This window comes from Onychomys torridus, chromosome 10 (assembly GCF_903995425.1).
Source record: "Onychomys torridus chromosome 10, mOncTor1.1, whole genome shotgun sequence".
NCBI classification, from domain to species: domain Eukaryota; kingdom Metazoa; phylum Chordata; class Mammalia; order Rodentia; family Cricetidae; genus Onychomys; species Onychomys torridus.
This window is the reverse complement of record NC_050452.1, coordinates 4,773,010-4,792,372: the sequence shown is the minus strand read 5'-3', so window position 1 is coordinate 4,792,372 and position 19,363 is coordinate 4,773,010. Positions and strand designations below refer to the sequence as shown.

At 41.4% G+C, this 19,363-nt stretch overlaps 1 protein-coding gene across 2 annotated transcripts in view; it reads right to left on the bottom strand.

Annotated features, from left to right (window-relative positions):
• Vrk2 (VRK serine/threonine kinase 2) overlaps window positions 1–16,414 on the bottom strand; it is a 139,366-nt gene extending 122,952 nt beyond the window's left edge. The window contains exons 1-2 of one of the 2 annotated variants that reach the window (XM_036201492.1): window positions 16,284–16,414; window positions 14,155–14,298 (exon numbers count right to left, since the gene is read on the bottom strand). In XM_036201492.1, coding sequence (XP_036057385.1) covers window positions 14,155–14,290 — 136 coding nt within the window. In that variant the 5' untranslated portion in view covers window positions 14,291–14,298; window positions 16,284–16,414. The remainder of the gene's footprint in view (window positions 1–14,154; window positions 14,299–16,283) is intronic. The other variant, XM_036201491.1, reaches the window with a different exon arrangement.
• Between the last annotated feature and the right edge of the window lie 2,949 nt (window positions 16,415–19,363).

Sequence of the window (19,363 nt, the reverse complement as noted above, 5' to 3'; positions counted from 1 at the left end):
TGTTGAACTAGCTGTACCAGTCAGAAGCCACTCTCAAAATTGTGTGTGTGTGTGTGTGTGTGTGTGTGTGTGTGTGTGTGTGTGTATGTGTGTGTGTGTGTGTGTGTCCTACCAGTTCTGTTTCTCTAGAGAACTCTAATACATTCCAAGAAACTTTAACTATGGAACGTAAAATTGCAAAATAAACTTTATTATTTTATTCTTCACATATATGTAAGAAAGATCTTAACCTTTTAGACATATCCTTTCATTTCAGTATTTCTCATTTGAGAACTTTGATTCTGGAATTTAATGAATTATATTCTTTTTAGATTTTCAATTATTTTAACTGAGGTGGGTACATGCAGGTGAGTGGGTGCCTGCAGAGACCAGATGCATCAGACCCCCTGAATCTAGAGAAACAGACAGCTGTAAGTCTTCAAACTCAGGTCCTCTGGAAAAGCAGTATATGCGTTTACCCACTCCAGCCTGATTATCATCCTTAATCAAGAGTTTATAACTTTACCTACTATGTTAACTGGTAATTGAATTATAATCCAGCACTCTAAGTTTTTACTGGGGTTACTCTGCCGGTTATTCACTGACTGTGGTGTATACTATATATAATTTCATTCTGTACAAATTATAGTTTCAGTCCACTCATCATCTACCTATTTCTTAAATATTTTTGACACTGATACATTTTACTTTAGCTGTTTCCATTATTAAGCATATTTGAAGCTTGCTTAGAGGGTTAAATACATGTTTTGGTCAAAACTTATAACTTATTATCACAGCTCATTGATCTATTTTTAAAATATGAATTACATTTTAAAATTTACTCATAAAATTACTGTTTTTAAAATTAGCTCCCCAAATTCTATTGAATAGTTTATATGGTCTCACTCTGTAGCCCAGGGTAGCCTCAAGCTAATCCCAACTCAGCCTCCAGAGGGACTACAGGTGTGAGCCATCATACTCAACTCACATATTTTAATTCATTGTCTTTTTGATGTCTCAGTCATGTGCTTCAAGTCTATTTTCTCTTAATGACAATCTGTTACAAAATGATGTCAGGTTCTGTGTGATCTCAAGTATTCATTTCTGTCTCCTAAGAGCCATAAACTTTGACCACACAGCATACTGGAATTACAGTCCTATTTCCCTTAACTATCATGAGGTCTACTTTCTGGGTCTGAAATGATTTTTGATTTTTTTTTTTAATATAAAACCTGTGCGTTAGGTTAAGAATCCACTAGTAATCACCAGCCCTATCCCCATGTTCGTAAGTCATTTTCTAATACACTGAGGTGAACTTCAAACAAGGGAAGGTCTAGGTTTTAGAGGTGTTTATAATTTCATTTGACACTCATTATCTAAAATCTGCTAGATATATTGATAATACTCTTGGTACTAATTCTTGGTAATTTATTTACATCATTCATCTTTGGCTTAGGTTTGCTCTTCTTATCATTAATAAAATACTTTGCTACATCTGTTCCTTTGCTAAAGCCTACAGGTCTTAACATCATCTCCTTTCAGTAGTAAAGGAACATAAAAGTTCTTCCCAATAACAATCTCTTCGTTTGAGATTCCATGTTACATACAATTTATGTTAAATTAATTAATTTCAAAACACTGAGACCTGTTCAAAGCTGCCTGCTGCAATGGAAGTTCTTCTGATTATAGAAGTTAATACAATCTTTTCTTCCTCCTCAATCATAAACATCTTCCCATTAGCTATGGATCTTTGTTTTGTTTTCTTCCCAAAGTTTACTGTGCAGGGATTTTTCTTCCTATCCAGATCCCAATTTTCTGTAAAGAGGGAAGGTTTATATCACTAATAACCATTCTTAATTACATACTCACACTTGACACTAGAGAGCCTGTTATAACACATGAGCTCTTGATATAAAGACCATCAAGTATAATGAATATCTTCCCTTCCCATTCTACAGAAATTAAAATTAATGACCCCATATCATAGTGTTTTTGTTTTTAGTGTATTTGAATTTGTTTTTTCTTTTCTTTCTTGAGTGAGAGAGAGAGAGAAAGACAGAGAGAGAGAGAGAGAGAGAGAGAGATAGTGTTCAACTCACTATATAGCATGGGCTGGCCTTGAATCTGTGATCTACCTGATCCAAGTACTGGGATCACATGGGTATGCCATCAGGCTTGCTACAAATATTTTAATTTAATGCAATAGCTTGTATTTTGTTCATTGTTTTCTTGTAATGTATACATGTCAAATAAAAAAGTATAAAAACTATCATTGCAATACGTAATTAGTACCTCTGTCAAATATCTAAACTCACCTCCATATGAACTGTCTTAACTTTTTCTCAAGAGCATCTGTATGTATGATACTTTGAAAGAACTGAATCCTTTTTCAAAGTCTAGACTTCTATTGTAAGCAAAATATTTTTATCTGAAACAAACTCTTTAGCAAGAAGCAAATTCATTAACAAGATTCTAAAGGATTTTTTGTGTTTTACCTTTTAAAAGATCCAGTTTTCTAACTGTGCATCTTTAAATGTCCTCTAAGAAAAAAGAGAGTTAAGAGTAATTCATTCTGTAAAGTTTGCCTCTCACAGGGTCATTTTTTTTTCCCCAGAGCTAAGGACCGAACCCAGGGCCTTGCGCTTGCTAGGCAAGCGCTCTACCACTGAGCTAAATCCCCAACCCCTCTTTTTTTTTTTATAATATTTTTATTTTATAATTAATTTAATTTTACATATCAGCCATGGATTCCCCTATCCTTACTCCTCCCACCCACCCCCCCAGCATACACCTCCCCATCCACCCCTCATTCCCACCTCCTCCAAGGCAAGGTATCCCGAGGAGTCAGCCCAGCATGGTAGATTCAGTTGAGGCAGGTCCAGTCCCCTCTTCCCTATACCAAGGCTGAGCAAAGTGTCTCAGTATAGGCCCTAGGTTCCAAAAAGCCAGTCCATGCACTGACGACAGGTCCCGGTTCCACTACCTGGGAGCCTCCTAAACACTTCAAGCTAATCAACTGTCTCATTTATCCAGAGGGCCTGGTCCAGTTCCTTGGGGGCTCCTCAGCCATTGGCTCACAGTTCACTAGTTTGACTATTTGTCCCTGTGCTTTTTCCAATCATGTTCTCAACATCTCTTGCTCATACAATCCCTCATCTCTCTCACTGATTAGACTCCTGGAGCTCCACTTGGGACTTGGCCATGGATCTCTGCATCTGCTTCCACCAGTCACTGGATGAGGGTTCATCATGACAGTTAGGGTGTTCGGCCATCTGATCACCAGAGCAGGTCAGCTCAGGCACTCTCAACCATTGCCAGTAGGCTATAGTGGAGGTATCTTTGTGGATTTCTGTGGACCTCTCTAGCACTCTGCTTCTTCCTATTCCCATGGGGGTCTTCATTTATCATGGTATCTCTTTCCTTGTTCTCCCACTCAGTTCCTGATCCAGCTGGGACCTCCTGCTTCCCTAAGTTCTCTTTCCCCCGGCCTTTGCCCTCCATTACCCACCCTACCCCCAGTTTGCTCACGTAGATCTCATCCATTTCTCTGTTTGTGTCTTTCTTAGGGTCCTCTTTACTAGGTAGCCTCCCTGGAGTTGTGAGTAGCAGTCTAATCATCCTTTGTTTTACATCTAGTATCCACCTATGAGTGAGTACATACCATGTTTGTCCTTCTGTGTCTGGGTTACCTCACTCAGGATGATATTTTCTAGATCCATCCATTTGCCTGCAAACCTCATGATGTCATTGTTTTTCTCTGCTGAGTAGTACTCCACTGTGTATATGTACATTTACATCATATCATGTCTCCTAACTAATGCAGCTCCCTTTGTTGTCCTCGTCCTTTTGCTCATTAGACTGAAAACAAAAAGCAGGCAGTAGTGAGGCAGGCCTTTAGGAGCATCTCTCTGAATTCAAAGCCAGCCTGGTCTACAGAGTGAGTTCCAGGACAACCAAGACTTCACAGAGAAACCCTGTTTTGAAAAATCTAAATAAATAAACAAACAAACAAATAACATCCCTATAAATGAGACAGATTTGTTCAGTTTTGAAGAGTCTGAAAACCCATCAAATCTGTCTCATCAGATCAGCACAACTGGCTGCACACTCTAATTCTTTTTTCATAAAAATATTGTATGACCTAAGCTATAGCACATTTTAAACGTATTTTCTTTGGTGCTCAGCACTGGGTTTACTGTAAATATCAGATGTTCTTTCACAGACTTGGTGATCTGAATAAACCATTCCCCAGTGCCTATGCCTTGGTTGTCAATCAGAATGAAAATGGCACCCCGGTAGGCATCACCACTAACAGATTTCTCCAATTAGCTGCCAATACTATGAATCTCTTATGTAGGTGCTGTGTTAGAAGTGAGCTCGTCACAGCACGTCACTTGCCATATTCTCTCTGGCTAGCTGTAAACTAAAAGTGTTCTTTAACAAGGGACATCAATGTACAGAGCAAAGAAACCTGTGCTCACTGGAAAGTAGAAGGAGCCTGTTGGTCTTTGAAAACGTAGCCGGGAGGCATCTCACTTCCTCCCTGGGCCTCAATGTCATCAAGTTCCTGAGGAAATGATTCTTGAAAACCATTTACCCCAGCACTTGGCACTCTAAGCAAAAGATTCCAGGAGCTGATGATGATTTCCTAAAAAAGATTGCAAAAGCTCATCTCCACAGTTCTCAGACACAGTGGACATACCCACTACTCTCTTTCCTTCTTTATCGTGTTTCTACAGTGTCTCCTCAGTAAAGCATTCCCTCCAAAAATGCTCATTTAGGGGGCATCCAGAATACCTGAAAGGGGAGCTACATTCTCCTAGTGCCTCTCACACATGGTGAGGCTTCCAATTGGTCTTGTCTGAAATAAATTTGCAGGCGCTGCCTTTACTCCACACTAAGCATAGGGGAGAAAAATGGCCAGTGTCTCTGGGGAGTAATTAACAAAAGACAGTCTGTTTCATCTTCATGATAAAATACAGCATCCCTACTAAAAGGCAAATTCATCATTCCCCAAAGTTAAATAGAATGACACTTTAAAAGTAATTCCAGCTGATTAAATTTAGGATTCCGGAAAAAAATTAATTCATGAATATACTCTGAATCTTTCATTTGATTTTAAAATGTATAAATGTTCATTTAACTTTGAGCCCTTGCCTCTCAGTGTTCTATTCTGAGCTAGTCAAACAAGCAGTAGCAGGCATGCTGGGCTCCATAACACTGCCTCTCATAGTTAAATACTCTGTTTCACTTGGATTGCGAATTGAAGCCAGTCTCTGAAGACTGACATATTTCCATTGCCTGACTTCACAAGGCCTGTTGATTTTCCTCCACTGTTGCCAGTGTGTGCATCAACTCTGGCCTCCTTTGCGTCCTCCCCTGAAGCAGCCCTGTCTCTTTGAAGCCATTATCAGCCTGATACAGAAAACGTGCATTAAACCTTGTGACTAATTATACAGTTAGAAAACTCTGAACCCCAAATATATAATACCTGTGCTTGAAAACTGTCACAAAAGCTTCTGACTGTGCACAAATCCCTCAATCAGACTGTTCACAGACTTGGGTTAAAAGAATCCAACAGCTAGGGATGTAGCTCAGTGACAGAGTGCCTGTATAGTACACACAAGGCCCTGTGTTCAAGTCCCAGCACCATACAAAATGGGGGAAGCGGGGAGATAGCTTATTTTCTTTTGGAGTTTCTTGTGCTTACATTTTTGAAAAGTTGACTATTTTTACACATTCCATGCCTAGCAGAGAGTTGACGCAACAGGAAATCATACTTTCCCCTAAAATAGTTTGCACTGGTTACTAAATCTCCTTCAATTACATATTACCAAGAAAACTGTTTTATTCTAAACACAGAAGTGGTTGGATTTGATACAACGGCCAGGTTTTTAAAATTCCTCCATATTATGTATTAGCAGAGCAAACATTTCCCATTAACTCCTATAATCTACGAATAAAGTACACGGTATCTAACATTTTAAAGACATCTGAAAAAACAAATATATGCTACTCTTACAGCAAACTCCCTAAAATATATATAATACTATCTGTAAATATGAAATTAGAATGTCTTATGCAGAGACCACACATTTTTCTAGTTTTTTCACTAAAAAAAAAAAAATCATTATTATTTTTTTTTTTTTTTTTAATGACTGAGGTATGCCTGTTAAGACTGCACAACATGGTGTGTGATGAGCATGGCCACATTCAGCATGAAAGGTTAGAAAAGTTGGGGCTGGAGAGATGGCTCAGAGGTTAAGAGCACTCACTGACTGTTCTTCCAGAGGTCCTGAGTTCAATTCCCAGCACCCACATGATGGCCCACAACCATCATCTTCTGTGTACATAATAAATAAATAAATCTGTGAAATACGACTGTGAGTGTGCATGTATACGGAACAAAGGCTGTGTTCCCTGTCTGGGGCTCCAGTCTCCTTGACTCGGCCTGAGAGTCTAGGCTCTCTGCTGGTGGGAGAGCGACTCTCCTGGCCCTCCTGTCCACTGCACACAGTTCCCAAGTGCGGCTGCTGTGCCACTGGACGGCACACCAGTGCTCTAGGAAGCCGGTGACTGGGTTACACTAAGACACCAGCCCAGTGCTGGCAGGAAATGTTAACTGCTCGAGGATGTTTTCTGAATGGGGAGAGGAGGAGTCAAAGTCATAGGCCTGGCCCTCTTCAGTCGGTCACAGTACCTACACAGAACAGGTTGGGTGAAGGTCTGCACAAAGCCAAACTGTAGAATTTCATTGCCTTTGTTGGCGCGTGTCATTTCTTTAATTAATGTCACTTTCTCTGGTTTAATATCAGAGCAAGTGACAAGAGTGCTTCTGGATGAATTGTGTTTTCTGAGGACTGCATGGCACACTCTCCTGCAGTCTGACAAGGGACGTGCCAGGTTTACTTGGCAGTTACAATGCACCAGCTTTCGTTTTAGTAGTTTAATTTGTGGCAGTTCTATGTTTTGAATACGTTGAAGTATTCACAACGGTCTCATGGAATCTGCTCCATAGATGAAGTTTGCACAGTGGAAAAGCAAGAGCAAGGGCTGCAATGCGATCAGCAAAGCTGCTCTTGGCCACAGCTGGTCTTGCAGGCGTATCTATACACTCACGAGCATTTGTAGATAGGGCTGAAATGATCACAAGGACATGCGCTCTCTTTCTGGTGTGGGAGCAGTTCTATGGTGGGTGTGAGACAATCAGAAGGAATACGATGTTTAGAACTCAATTTTATGCAAAATCCATTATTCAAGAAGCAAAGTTTATATACATGATAGACATGCAAAGGAAATGAAAGTAAGAATAGGAAGTTTAGTTATGTATTAAGTTGGCCCTAACATTTCTGTAACCTAAGATTTTATTGATAAAAAAAAATGAGAAAGATTTCTGCACTGAGGGAAAAGGACTCAACTTTTTCTTTTGGTTTGTTAAGGATCTTTCTGTTTCAGGCTGGAATACTCTGAAGGTTTTCTATTTGGAGTTTTCCCTTCATCTGCTCCTCTATACACTTCTGTGAAGTTCCCTCAGCTTGTGGTGAGAAGAGCTACCACCACAGAGTTCTTCTAAACTTCACCTGCCCTTTCTAAATTTAGGGTTCTTTACTGCAGCGGGGTGAAGATCTGGCTTTGATTGCACCTGGCTCTGCTGGAGAATAGAAATATTCATCTTCACTGAACGCACGCTGCTTAAGTGCTGGAGGGACTTGCAGGGGACTCACTCTCCTCGGAAACTTCATTACAATACTTTCTCTTCCCTACATGAAGTAGTAATTCTCATTCACCAAAGACAGAATTTTGCCTGACACCACCACAGGAGTTCCTGTTTGACTTTCAAAATTAATCAACCTCTAAGCTGGAGTAGAAATGGCATGTCCTTTAACCTTAAGCACAAAAAGCTCTCAACAGACTGCAGTTTTTACATCCCTGGATGGGAGTTTGGGCCCCTGATACTTAAACTTGATTCACATACTGGGTTTCTGGCATGCCTTTGCCCATACCCATCTGCTAGCCTGGCACAGAGCCCATTCAGAAGGTGTGATGCCAGTTTCAATAGGGCATAGGTGCCAATCAAAGATGGGTTTGGGGGGCAGCATGCAGAACACAGCAAAAGTCAGTTCTTCTGCCAGGAGGCCCTCCTGTTTTCATCTAACGCCAATGAAGGCCACATGCTCCATTGCCTGAGATCACACTGCATCTGTAGATGTTTCTGGCCTTCATGGGTATCTTTCCACAAAATCATTTCCCTGGACCAGAGATGCTAAGGACAAGCTCAGCCTGCCTGGCTGTTGCTTGTAAAGAAACAGTACAAGTCTCTAACAACTGTCTTGAAACAATTGCTGAGGTTTCCATCTCTTCTCCTAAAAGTCTTTGACACAGAGTAACTGTACAGTTTTCAGGAAAAACATGGTACACGTGAGAGATGTAAGAGGCAAACATTCTGAAGCAGAGTAATTACAAACCAAGTGTGGAAGAAGTATGAACCTCACACACACCTTTGTACCATCGAAGGTGGGAATTGCTAATGTCTAGTGGAGGCTCACTCCGAGTCCTGAAGTTCCCTACACTTCCTTCTAATTTATTTCATATACATGAGTACCCCTGGGTCTGAACGAAGGATTATACCTCACACTATTTAATCCTCTTCTCCTTTCTCTTACAGAAGCAGAAGTCCATCCATATTTCATGAGGAAGCCAGAAGCTCTCGAACTCAGAGAATTCTTTTATTGTATGGCAACAGAGGTGAGCTCATTTCATGAGGAAGAAACTTCCCCACAGCATTGAGTTTCCAATTTACAAAGAGAAAAAGTTGCGCTCAGAGAAAGGGACAGCATACTTGAATGTGAGGCAGAGTCAGAGGGTGAGATTCGGACATTTAAACTGTTGAAAGTGAAGATGCAGAATGTAAAATGTTTTTTAAGGTCAGCCTTTTTTAAAAAATTAAAACCAAAAAATGAATGCTAAGCCTTGCAAGAATCCCTCCCTTATCTTTTTAATGAAGAATTTGTTTTTATGTTAGTTTTTTAATTTTGAGAAAGGGTTTCTCTGTGTAGCCCTGGCTGTCCTAGAACTCACTCTGTAGACCAGTCTGGCCTCGAAGTCACAGAGATCCACCTGCCTCTGCCTCCTGAGTGTTCAGTGCACCACCACTGCCCAGCAACAAACTTTCTTAACTACCTGGATTTTTTGACTGAGAGGGAAATGAATAGCAAGCACTGTGTCGTATAAACTCAAAACTAACAGCCTACTGACAGAGCATGGAAAATTCAAATACATCTTCTAGATATTTTTACTTACCTATAGGTCGAGCACATTAAATAAATTTTTAAAAGACAGGTAAATTTGAGTTTACATCTCTTAACTATGCCTTCACTAGGAACTAGTTTATTGTATATGTAATATATATAGCTACTATAATTTCTGAAACAAATTATTCTTCTTTTCATTTTAACAAGACTAACTGCCTTCTCTACAAAATAGTGCAAAAATAACATTTAATATTGCTACTAGTGTTATGATTTGACTTTCCTGAATGTTATTCTGCATACCTTAAAAACCAATCCATCACAGCCAACTAAATAATAAATAAACCAAGCAATACTACAACACATTCTTCTATTCCTTTATAAGTAGAACTATTTCCTCATCAATAAATAAGTTAAATTTGATAGCATCTAAAAATCACCCCCCCCAAACAAATTCCTTCTGTTTCTGAAGAGCAAAGTCAGGATAATATAACAACAGCAACAAAAAAATCTCCAAAATTGACTTAACTAAGCTTAACCACTCACCTATAAGTAATGATCCCTAAGACTGGATCACCAAATGGCCAATTTCAGTTATATCATGTTACTCCTCGCAGAAGACAATAATACCAATTTATTGTCAATAAAGTATATGCACATTCCTTTAGAGAAGCAGTTTTCAACCTGTGGATTGGGGCCACAAGAACCTTTCACAGGGGTTGCCTAAAACCATCCGAAAACAGGTATTTACATTCCAATTCATAATACTAGCAAAATTACATTTATGAAGTAGCAAAAAAACAAGTTTATGGTTGGGGGTCACTACAATATGAGGAACTGTGTTAAAGGGTCACAGTGTTAGGAAGGTTGAGACCAGTGTTTTAGAGGACTAAATGACAGTTACATTGAGCAGGTCTCTTTGTGTCTAATAGAACACATCTAACTGCTGACTGGGTTATAGGTGACATCTGTAGTTACAGCAGAGGACAAGGCAAATTCACTTGTGTGGGCTGAGTGCCACAATCTCAGCCTCAATCCCACCAACAATAAGCTCTTCCCAAGGAATGTAATGGACATTTATCCTAGAGTTTTTCTCTCTGCCTTTTCATTACTTTGTGGAGTCCAATTCCTTTCATATCTGAAGCAAACAGGTAACTGTCTAAATGGAGATGTTCACCACATACTGCACCACTCCAGTAAATTTTAAAGGGAACAGACACAGAGTGGTGAATAAAACATAAAGGCACCTGTAGACAGTCGCTGTGTTCTTAGTTTTACAACATTAGCAGCTAAATCCACCACAATTCAAGGCAGAAGAAATAGAAAGTCCCTCCAATGAAGGTCTCTTCCTAATACACCATGACACCAGATATTTAGAATGGGAAATTCTAAATAGATTCTACTTACTAAGTGTTTACTAGGTTCCCAAGTGCTTAAAACATCTCATTTAATCAATGTAATTATTGCTACAATTATACAGAATAGAAACAAAGACTCCAGAAGTTAGAAGTTAGGCCACTGGGTCTGTCAGTGACAAGTCAGGACTCAACTCAGAGTCTCCCAGCACAGAACTTCTGCTCTTACTACACACATCTCCCTTGGGTTAGTGGCTTCCATATTGTATGCAGCATTAACCAGAATCCGAACCTTCAGTTCTCTCTTTCCCTGGAGTTTCAGAAAGTTTTTTGCTTGTTTGGTACTAAAATGACAGCTACTTTCCCACACCTACCCTGTTTCCTTCCCTCCTTCCCACCCGCTTTCATATACAAAGAGAGCATAGACTTTGTTCTTGTATGCAGACTTCTTTCCCCTCTCATGACTATTGCTATGAATGCTACAGGCACATTAGCTCTCAAAGAGCAAACACAGAACTTCTCTGCCCCTTCCCCTTTGTTCCAAGTGGCTGATTACCGACAGCCTGGGCTATTGATCTCAAAGCTAGAGGACAGTTGTACGTGCACAATGAGCCAGGCAGAGCGGCACTTTCTTCTCAGCCTTAGGCCACACTCGCTGAGAAAGGCCTGCCAAAGCAGTGTGTCTGGGAAGCACAACTGAGAAGACCCACTGGACAGGGCTATTAAGGAGAGCTTGAATGTAAGTGCTTTGTAATACATAATGTACAACATGAAAAGAACCATGGTAAACTGCCAGAACCAGAGGGCTTCTCAAGGATTTCCTTATTTGTAGCTTTGGAAGTAATCAATGAAAACTAACAAGAACAAAGTTAAGCTGATTCTGTGATTCATTACACCCTGTTCTTAGAACAATAAAGTGTTTGTCATGCTTTAGAAAAATTAAGCATTTTTTTTTTCTGTCTCTCAAAACAATGTCCAATGATGATTAGTATGTGCTGGTACAAACCTTTCTAGGGTACAGCTTCTAGAATTCAGATGGTGGGAGGGGGTGCCACCCAACATACTGGATCTTACCAACTTAATAATTAAAAGCCATATGACCTGTACTTAGACTAAAAGAACTCTCTGAACTTGAATGTCAGCCACTCCAGAGCATGGAGAGTCCTCCTTCGTGACCAGAGCCAAACAAGGGGTGTGTTATAAAACATGGATAAACATGACATTTATTCAACAGAAACCTGAATTCAAATAAATACAAATAAATATTTACATTTTAAGAAGTGAAAAGGGATAAGATCATTATACTTGAAGCTTTTCCCAGTTCTTTGAAATTATTAAAATAATTCAAAAGTTAGAAAAGTAAATGTCGTAGGCTGTAGATCCAAGGCCACAGTCATATTAGCAATAATTCATTCAACTCTATCTTTGGCCTATAGTCAAGACAATATACCAGAGATCTTAACTCATTGCTATAGGAAAGAGTTTACTAACCTGTTTCAGATAGCACTCACTCTGGGGGTAATTCTACCCTTTGGCACACCCAGTACTTACTACACACGTGCCTACATTTCTTACTAGCCAGTTGTGGTACTAAGCTCTTGACACTTGATGCTCTCTAGATTTTTGACTTCCACTCAGATATAAAGTATTTCACTATTTGTACATGAACATGATAAAATGAATTATTTTGGATATTTTAAATTGAATAGTACATATTAGTAAAAAAAAAAAATTCCACCTGTTTTTTCTAATTTTTTTAATTTTGGTTATTTAAAATTTTTAAATTACATGTGACTCCCATTATGTTTCTATTGAAAAGTGTTGCCTGCCTATGTTGCCCAGTCTAGCACTCAAGATTATAGTGTTTTGTTTTGTTTTCTCTTATAACTGGCTCTAATGATGTAGCCCTGTCTGGTCTTCAACTCAATCAGTGGCTGCAGCTCCCGAGGGCTAGGAGCTGAGGTATGAGCCACCACACACAGTGACACTCTTTAAATTGAGAAGCTGCTCTTTACTCAGCCCATGTGATTTTTTTTGTCTTGATCTTGTTTTTCCAATCATATTAGACACAAGCAATAGACAGGCAGTTGCTTATTTACTGGATTTCCTTCATTCATTGAATACTACAGCCAGTTATGTCAGTATACGCCTGTAATCCCAGCCCAGAAGGGAAGAAACAGGAGGATCAGGAGTTCAAGGCTAGCCTTAGCTACTGGAGATTTTCTCAAAATAAACACAAAAGGCAAAGTACCAAGAGTAATATCTTAATCATTCATGACCCAGAAACATGTCTGTTTGACAAGGAACCCAGAATTCTGCCAAAAGAGGTTCTTTTATGTCTATTTGTTTTGATTTTTTGATGATATTTTTTGTCTGGTATTTGGGAGGGGGTGCTTTGGTTGTTATTGTTTTTTTTTTTTTTTCCTTGCTTGTTTTGTGGATTTTTTTCCCTGTGCTGTTTGTTTATTTTGAGATATAATATTACTATGTAGCCCTGGTTGGCATAAAACTTACGACATAGACCAAGCTGACCTTGTCTCAACCTTTCAAATGCTGAGATTACAAGAATGAGCCACCATGCACTAGCCCCAAAGATGTCTACCACAGAAATAGCTGCAGGATGAACAAATATATTTAAGAGAATCTTACCTTGTGTTTTTTGTTTGGGGTAGGAGGTGCTAAAAACCATAGTACCCAAGACCTTTCATGGGCTACACCCATATAATCACCAGTATTTTATTCACCAAACATAATCACACAGCAGATACCTTCCCCCATCCCACCACAGCATTGAGACAGTCCTGAATGGCCTCTTGAAATTCAGGATAATTTCTGAATGTTTAAATGCAGTATAGAAGTACACCCAAGCAGGTTCCCTGCTGGCATCATAAAGCTCAGATCACTTGAGCAGCTACTCTGTCAGTTTTTGAAGAACAACATAACTACTAAACTCCAATCACACAGGAGAAGTTCATTCATTCCAAGTAATAGATGCCTTCAGTCACTATGGCTTAATTTTACGTGGAACATAGTCACGAAACAGTCAGGCTAGATACCAATGATTAAGAGTCATACCGTAGGGAGAGAAGTACAGCTCAGCAGGTAAGGATGTAACCACCCGAGCTAAGTCCCAGAACCCACAGAAAGGTGGAGGTAAGAGAGAAGCAAAATTGTCCACTGACCTCCACAGGTACCCTATGACATGTCCTACACATATCATACACATAAGATAATAACTAATTTTTAATATTTATATATAGTTGTTGTTTATGAGCTAAAAAATCAGGGAAAACAAGTTCTCAAAAAGAAAATTCATATTCTGTCTGGCAGATTGTGCAATTATGCTCCGAAAAGACCTCGACAAGTTACGGGAAAACAAGGCACCAGGGAATGTGTTGTGTCAGTTACGGCTGGAACCTAGTGCTTAGTTAACGCACTAAACATTAACTACCTTCCAATTACTGGAAATAAGTATGAATTCTGTTATTTCAGTTAGCTCTTAAAATACCCTTGTTACCATAGTTACACTGATTACAGGCATAATTATCCTTGGCAATTTAGTCATACTTTACCTAAGTATATCAATCCAAACCCTCCAGAGCCGATCATCTTGCCCAGTGCCCACTGGTTTCCATCCATATCATCCAGAACTTTGCCTTCTGGGAGTGGAACCGGAAGCTTGTATTTCTCTTTTCTTCTTGGTGCCATCACATCTACTGGCAGAGGGATGAGATAAACAGTTAAAAACAAAACTAGCATTAAAACTCATTTCTTCCAATGTTTTCCCCAGAATTAAGATTAGGATCCTGAAGTCAATTCCAACTAGAGAAGCCCATCCACCATATTCAAGTTAGAAATCCATATACTTTGAAATCTAAGAGATACTGGCATGTATCTAATATATATAAATACAAATTATATATAATATACCTATTGGGGCTAAAGACAGCAAGTGGTTAAGAGCATGCAATGCTTTTGTAGAGGACCTGATTCAGCTCCCAGCACCCTCACGGCAGTTTACAAACCTCTGTAACCCCAGCTCTTGGTGTCTGGTGAGTTGAACTTTTCCGCTGGCACCTGTACTCACAGGCACATACCCATACAAAAACACACGTACATAATCAAAAATTAATCTTTAAAATGTGTCTACTGTGTTTCATTTAAAGCAATGCTTTAAAACTCCACTTAAGGCCAGGCGCCAGGCGGTGGTGGCGCACACCTTTAATCCCAGCACTCAGGGAGGCAGAGCCAGGCGGATCTCTGTGAGTTCAAGGCCAGATCTACACAGAGAAACCCTGTCTTGAAAAAAAAAACTCCACTTAAGGGTTATTAATACTTAGCAACACTACAGAATACACCTTCAGAAAGTTATCTCATACACATGTTGAGATCATTTCATTTGCTGAGAATACTGTGTTAACATGAAGCTATTGAGGAGTAGGGCTTTAAATTCAAAGGTCAGACACTCTGACCACCAAGCAAAACACCCAGGAAGGATTGTTCAACGAGCAAGGGTTTTCCTGGTTATCTAATCTGGCTGATCAGGCATCTATTTTTTGGTTTTTCTGACAAGTTCTTTTACTCACTCCAATCAAGGTGAAAACAGCACATTGGATGTACAGATAACAGGAATTCTATATAAGAAAACCATACAACCTTAATTATCATTGGATACAAATTAGAAAATTACTAATAGGAGCTTTTTGGGGTTAGCCAAAAACATTTCTAAAGGGTATATAATTAAATTAATAAATATCACAATAAGTGCTTGAAACTAAACATGAAAGTAACCATGACCTTATTATTTCTAGGCAAAAAAAGAAAAAAAGGTGATAAATTCTGCTTCAGTTTGGTTCCCGTTGCTGTAATAAACACCACAGATAAAAGACAAAAGTAATTTGGGACCAAAAGGGTTTATTCTATATTATAGTTTACAGTCCATCCTGAAGGGGTGTTAAGGGCAGGAGCTCAAAACAGGTACTGGGAAGAACTCTGCCTAATGGCTCCTTCCCTACCAGACTGGCTTGGCGGGCCAGTCTTACACACACCCGGACCTGCCCAGAGTGGCACCGCTCACGGTGGGCTGGGCACTCTGCCGTCAGTCACTCCACAGAGGGCCCGCGGGCCAATTTAACGGACGTATTTTTCTTATTAAGTTCCCTCTCCCCAGATGACCCTGGGTGAAAAGTTAACAAAAACTAACCAAAACAGACGCTTTCGTGAAAATGATTCATAAATACACACAGTCTTCGCTTAAGTAGAATTTCCCCCCTCCACTTACTGAACCCGTATTCGGACTGAACACAACCCCAGGCAGGGCGGGAAATCTAGTGTGAACACGCAGGGCACGTGTGTCACCGGGCTCCCTTAACCGGGCGGGACACCGTGGCGCCCGCGCCAGAGCTGATGGCGGAAACTTTCATTCTACAACTTCTGAGCGGGCGGCTGAAAAGATACACAAAGTTTGGGGCACCGGGGGGCACCGGGGTGAAGCGCTCGCCGGGTGCAGATCCCTTCCCCCGAGTGGCGAGCCGCGGCCCTGTCCCCGACCGACGGGACGCCCCCGGGTGTGCAGATGCGCCCGCCCTACGGGGTTCCGGGACACGTCGGTACCCGGGGGCGGGCGGAGCCGGGCCTGCAGCCGTCGGGACCGCACCCGAGGCTCCGCGGCCGAGGGAGGAAGGGACGGAGGGAGACTGACCTGCTGCCCACGTCCCCGCAGCGCCGGTCTCGGCGGCCAGGCGGGGCCGCGGCCTCGCAGGCGGGCGGGCCGCGCCAGGCGCCTCCCAGGGGCAGGGCGATCATCGGGGCCGCCGCCCCGCCGCCCCGCCCGCCGCCCCGCCGCCCCGCCGCCCGGGCAGCGCGAGGCTACGGAGCCTGGCGGGGCCCAAGCAGAGAGCGAGGCTCGGGAGAGACTGGGTAGGGGGGCGGTACTTGACCCTACGGAGGTCAGTCTGGAGAGCCACCAGAGTAGCATGGCGTGGAGTAACCAGGGCGTGCACTTAAATGGGAAGACCTGAAGACTTCCTGTACCAGTCCTGAGCACCAACGGCTTTCAAATTGGCCCGACCCTTACCAGGCATACCCACCCAGCCCTGCGCTCCTCTGCTGTCTCTGCCGGGAGTAGGGGTGGGGTGGGGGCTGCGTCTGAGTGTGATACTCTCAGGCAGGAGCATGTGACTCGCCCTAGTTGGATATGTTTAAAACACAATTTAGTTAGTACATTTCTACCTTCCCATCTGTAAAATGGAAAATTTTAGTTATTAGGTTTCAAAGGTTACAGTAACAACTGAGAGAAATATGTCAAGAATATGTCTAGTTGTTTAAGGATACACAATGAGTTAAACAAACCCTAGAGAAAATTATTTAATCAGTATTTAAGTTCCATACCTAGAAACAGGCAAATGCAAAAACTAAGAGGAAAAATGACATGTTCTCTCTGTGAGGGCTAAAGTTATGTTTTAAGTATAAATTACTGTGCTCTAGAGATTTACCAAACAAAAATGCCTCTAACTTGTAAACCCCACTTGTCCAAAGACAGATAAACTTCTAAGCCTTACTTACCCAAGGACAGATAGCTTCCTGGGATGGTGGGGGTTGTTGTTCAAGTAAGATAACAAGCCATAAGTTTTCACTTCTGTAAACAAGTTTGGTTGCTCCAACCGCAAAGGATTCGCTTGATCACACGTGGGCATTTGGACAAAGGCAGGAACTGCTTAGCTTTGTGGGTTTTGCTTTTATAAGCTCCTGCCTAACTTAATTCTCAGCCATACTCCGGAATCTTAGGTATAGACCTCGGCACATTCTGGATAGTATTTAATAAAATTTGTTTCAAGTTTGGCTCAAATACTGTGGTAGTGGTAGTGGCTTGGTGGTATTAACATCTCTTCACTAAATCTGTTAGTAAGGAATTGGTACTTTTATCAAACTCCCAAAATGGAAGATGGGATGAGACTATTTTTGTTTTGTTTTGTTTTGTTTTTGTTTTTCAAGACACAGTTTCTCTGTGTAGCTTTGTGCCTTCCCTGGATCTCGCTCTGTAGCCCAGGCTGGCCTCAAACTCACAGAGATCCGCCTGCCTCTGCCTCTCGAGTGCTGGGATTAAAGGCATGCACCACCACCGCCCGGTGAGACTAGTTTTTAAACCACTGGATAGATGGTGTGGATATAAAATCATTTTTCAAAAGAATTTGGGGAACGGGCGTGGATTGGTGTCTGGCCTGTAGGGAGCCCTCAACACAATCCCCAGCAAGCAGGTTAAATGGCTCAATTGCTCAGGCCTGTGATCCCACCACTTGGGAGATGGAAACACAAGAAAAAACCTGAGGTTTAAGGTCATCCTCCCTACACAGCATGGGCTGCATGAGCCGTGGGTGGGACAGTGGGGAGGTGGGAGGTTTACTCAGACAGAGGAATGGACAGATGTGTCTGTTTCCATTTATAAGACAGTCCTTGCTTTGAACCAAAACAGTGCTTCTCAGCACTATTGGTGATCAGGCTGGAAAGTCCCTACTGCTCATGAGAGGGTTGGGGGCACAGATTAGGACAACCAGAATTTCCCTAGACAGTACCAAATTTTGCAAAAATGTCCCCAGTTGAGAGAAACTGCTAAAATGATCAACCTGCTCACATCTGCATTCACATCTCCCAATTCCACTTCATTTCCAACTACAGTGACCTGCTTGGTTTTTCTTCTTAGCACCTTTGCATTTATCGTTCAGAATGAACCCCTTTTTAATCTGTTATCTGTACCATCTACCCCATCATGTTCCTTGGATCTGCATTCCAACATCATCTCAGTCCCTTCCAACCAACCTTCCTTAACTTCCAAGCCACCCACAGTCTTGACAGCTTCCTATACATTTTCTTCCCAGTACCAACTAGTATACACCACCACACTGTGTCATTTGTTTACTGACAACTGCCTGACTTCCTCTGTAAATCAAATGCTTCCTGGGAGCAGGGTCTCTAAAGGAACAGAACCGATGGAGTGAATCGATATAAAAGGGGATTTATTATAGGCTTATAGGATGCTATCTGGTCAGTCCCAAAGTCCACTTCAGTTTACTGATAGGTGTCTCAGCAGTCCCAATCTGAATCTGAGGCCTGGAGGATTCTTGGAGACCTGGTGGTCTTTAGTCTACATTGGAATCCCAAAGAAGCTAGTGCCAATGTTGGTGAAGGAACGCCTCAGCAGCAGGACAGATGAACTTGCCAGGGAGAGTGAGGGCAAGCAGGCAAAAGCAAAGCTGCCCTCTTCCTGTCCTGTCTAGGCTGTTACCAGAAGGTCCCATCTAAGGTGGGTTTCCCTGCCTCAAGTAGTCTGATGCAGAAAATCCCTCACCGGAGTGCCCTGCAGACTATGCATTAGGTGATTCCAGACGCAGTGAAGATGACAACGAAGACTGGCCATCACGACAGATAAAGTGTATGTCCTTTTTAAGTCAAGGCCCTTAAAATGTGTGCAAAAATGTACCATATCTTATGGGATGAATAAAGCAAGTATGGCAGTTTCATCCCCATTTCAGTGATTGGTAGTTGGTAAGTTGAATGTGTCCAGTTTAGGTCTAAGAAGTGAACAAATTTTTTGAGTGTTCTAGAAAGAAATGGCCTGTTCCAGCTATTATTCTGCCCCCAGTGACCATGAGAGAATGACAAATGTAAATCTAACATAACAAAAATGGCAAGATGTTGGTTAGTCTTTAATCTTTTTGGGGGGAGCCCGCCACCCAGCTCCCCAATAAATCACACACAGAGGCTTATTCTTAATTATAAATGCCC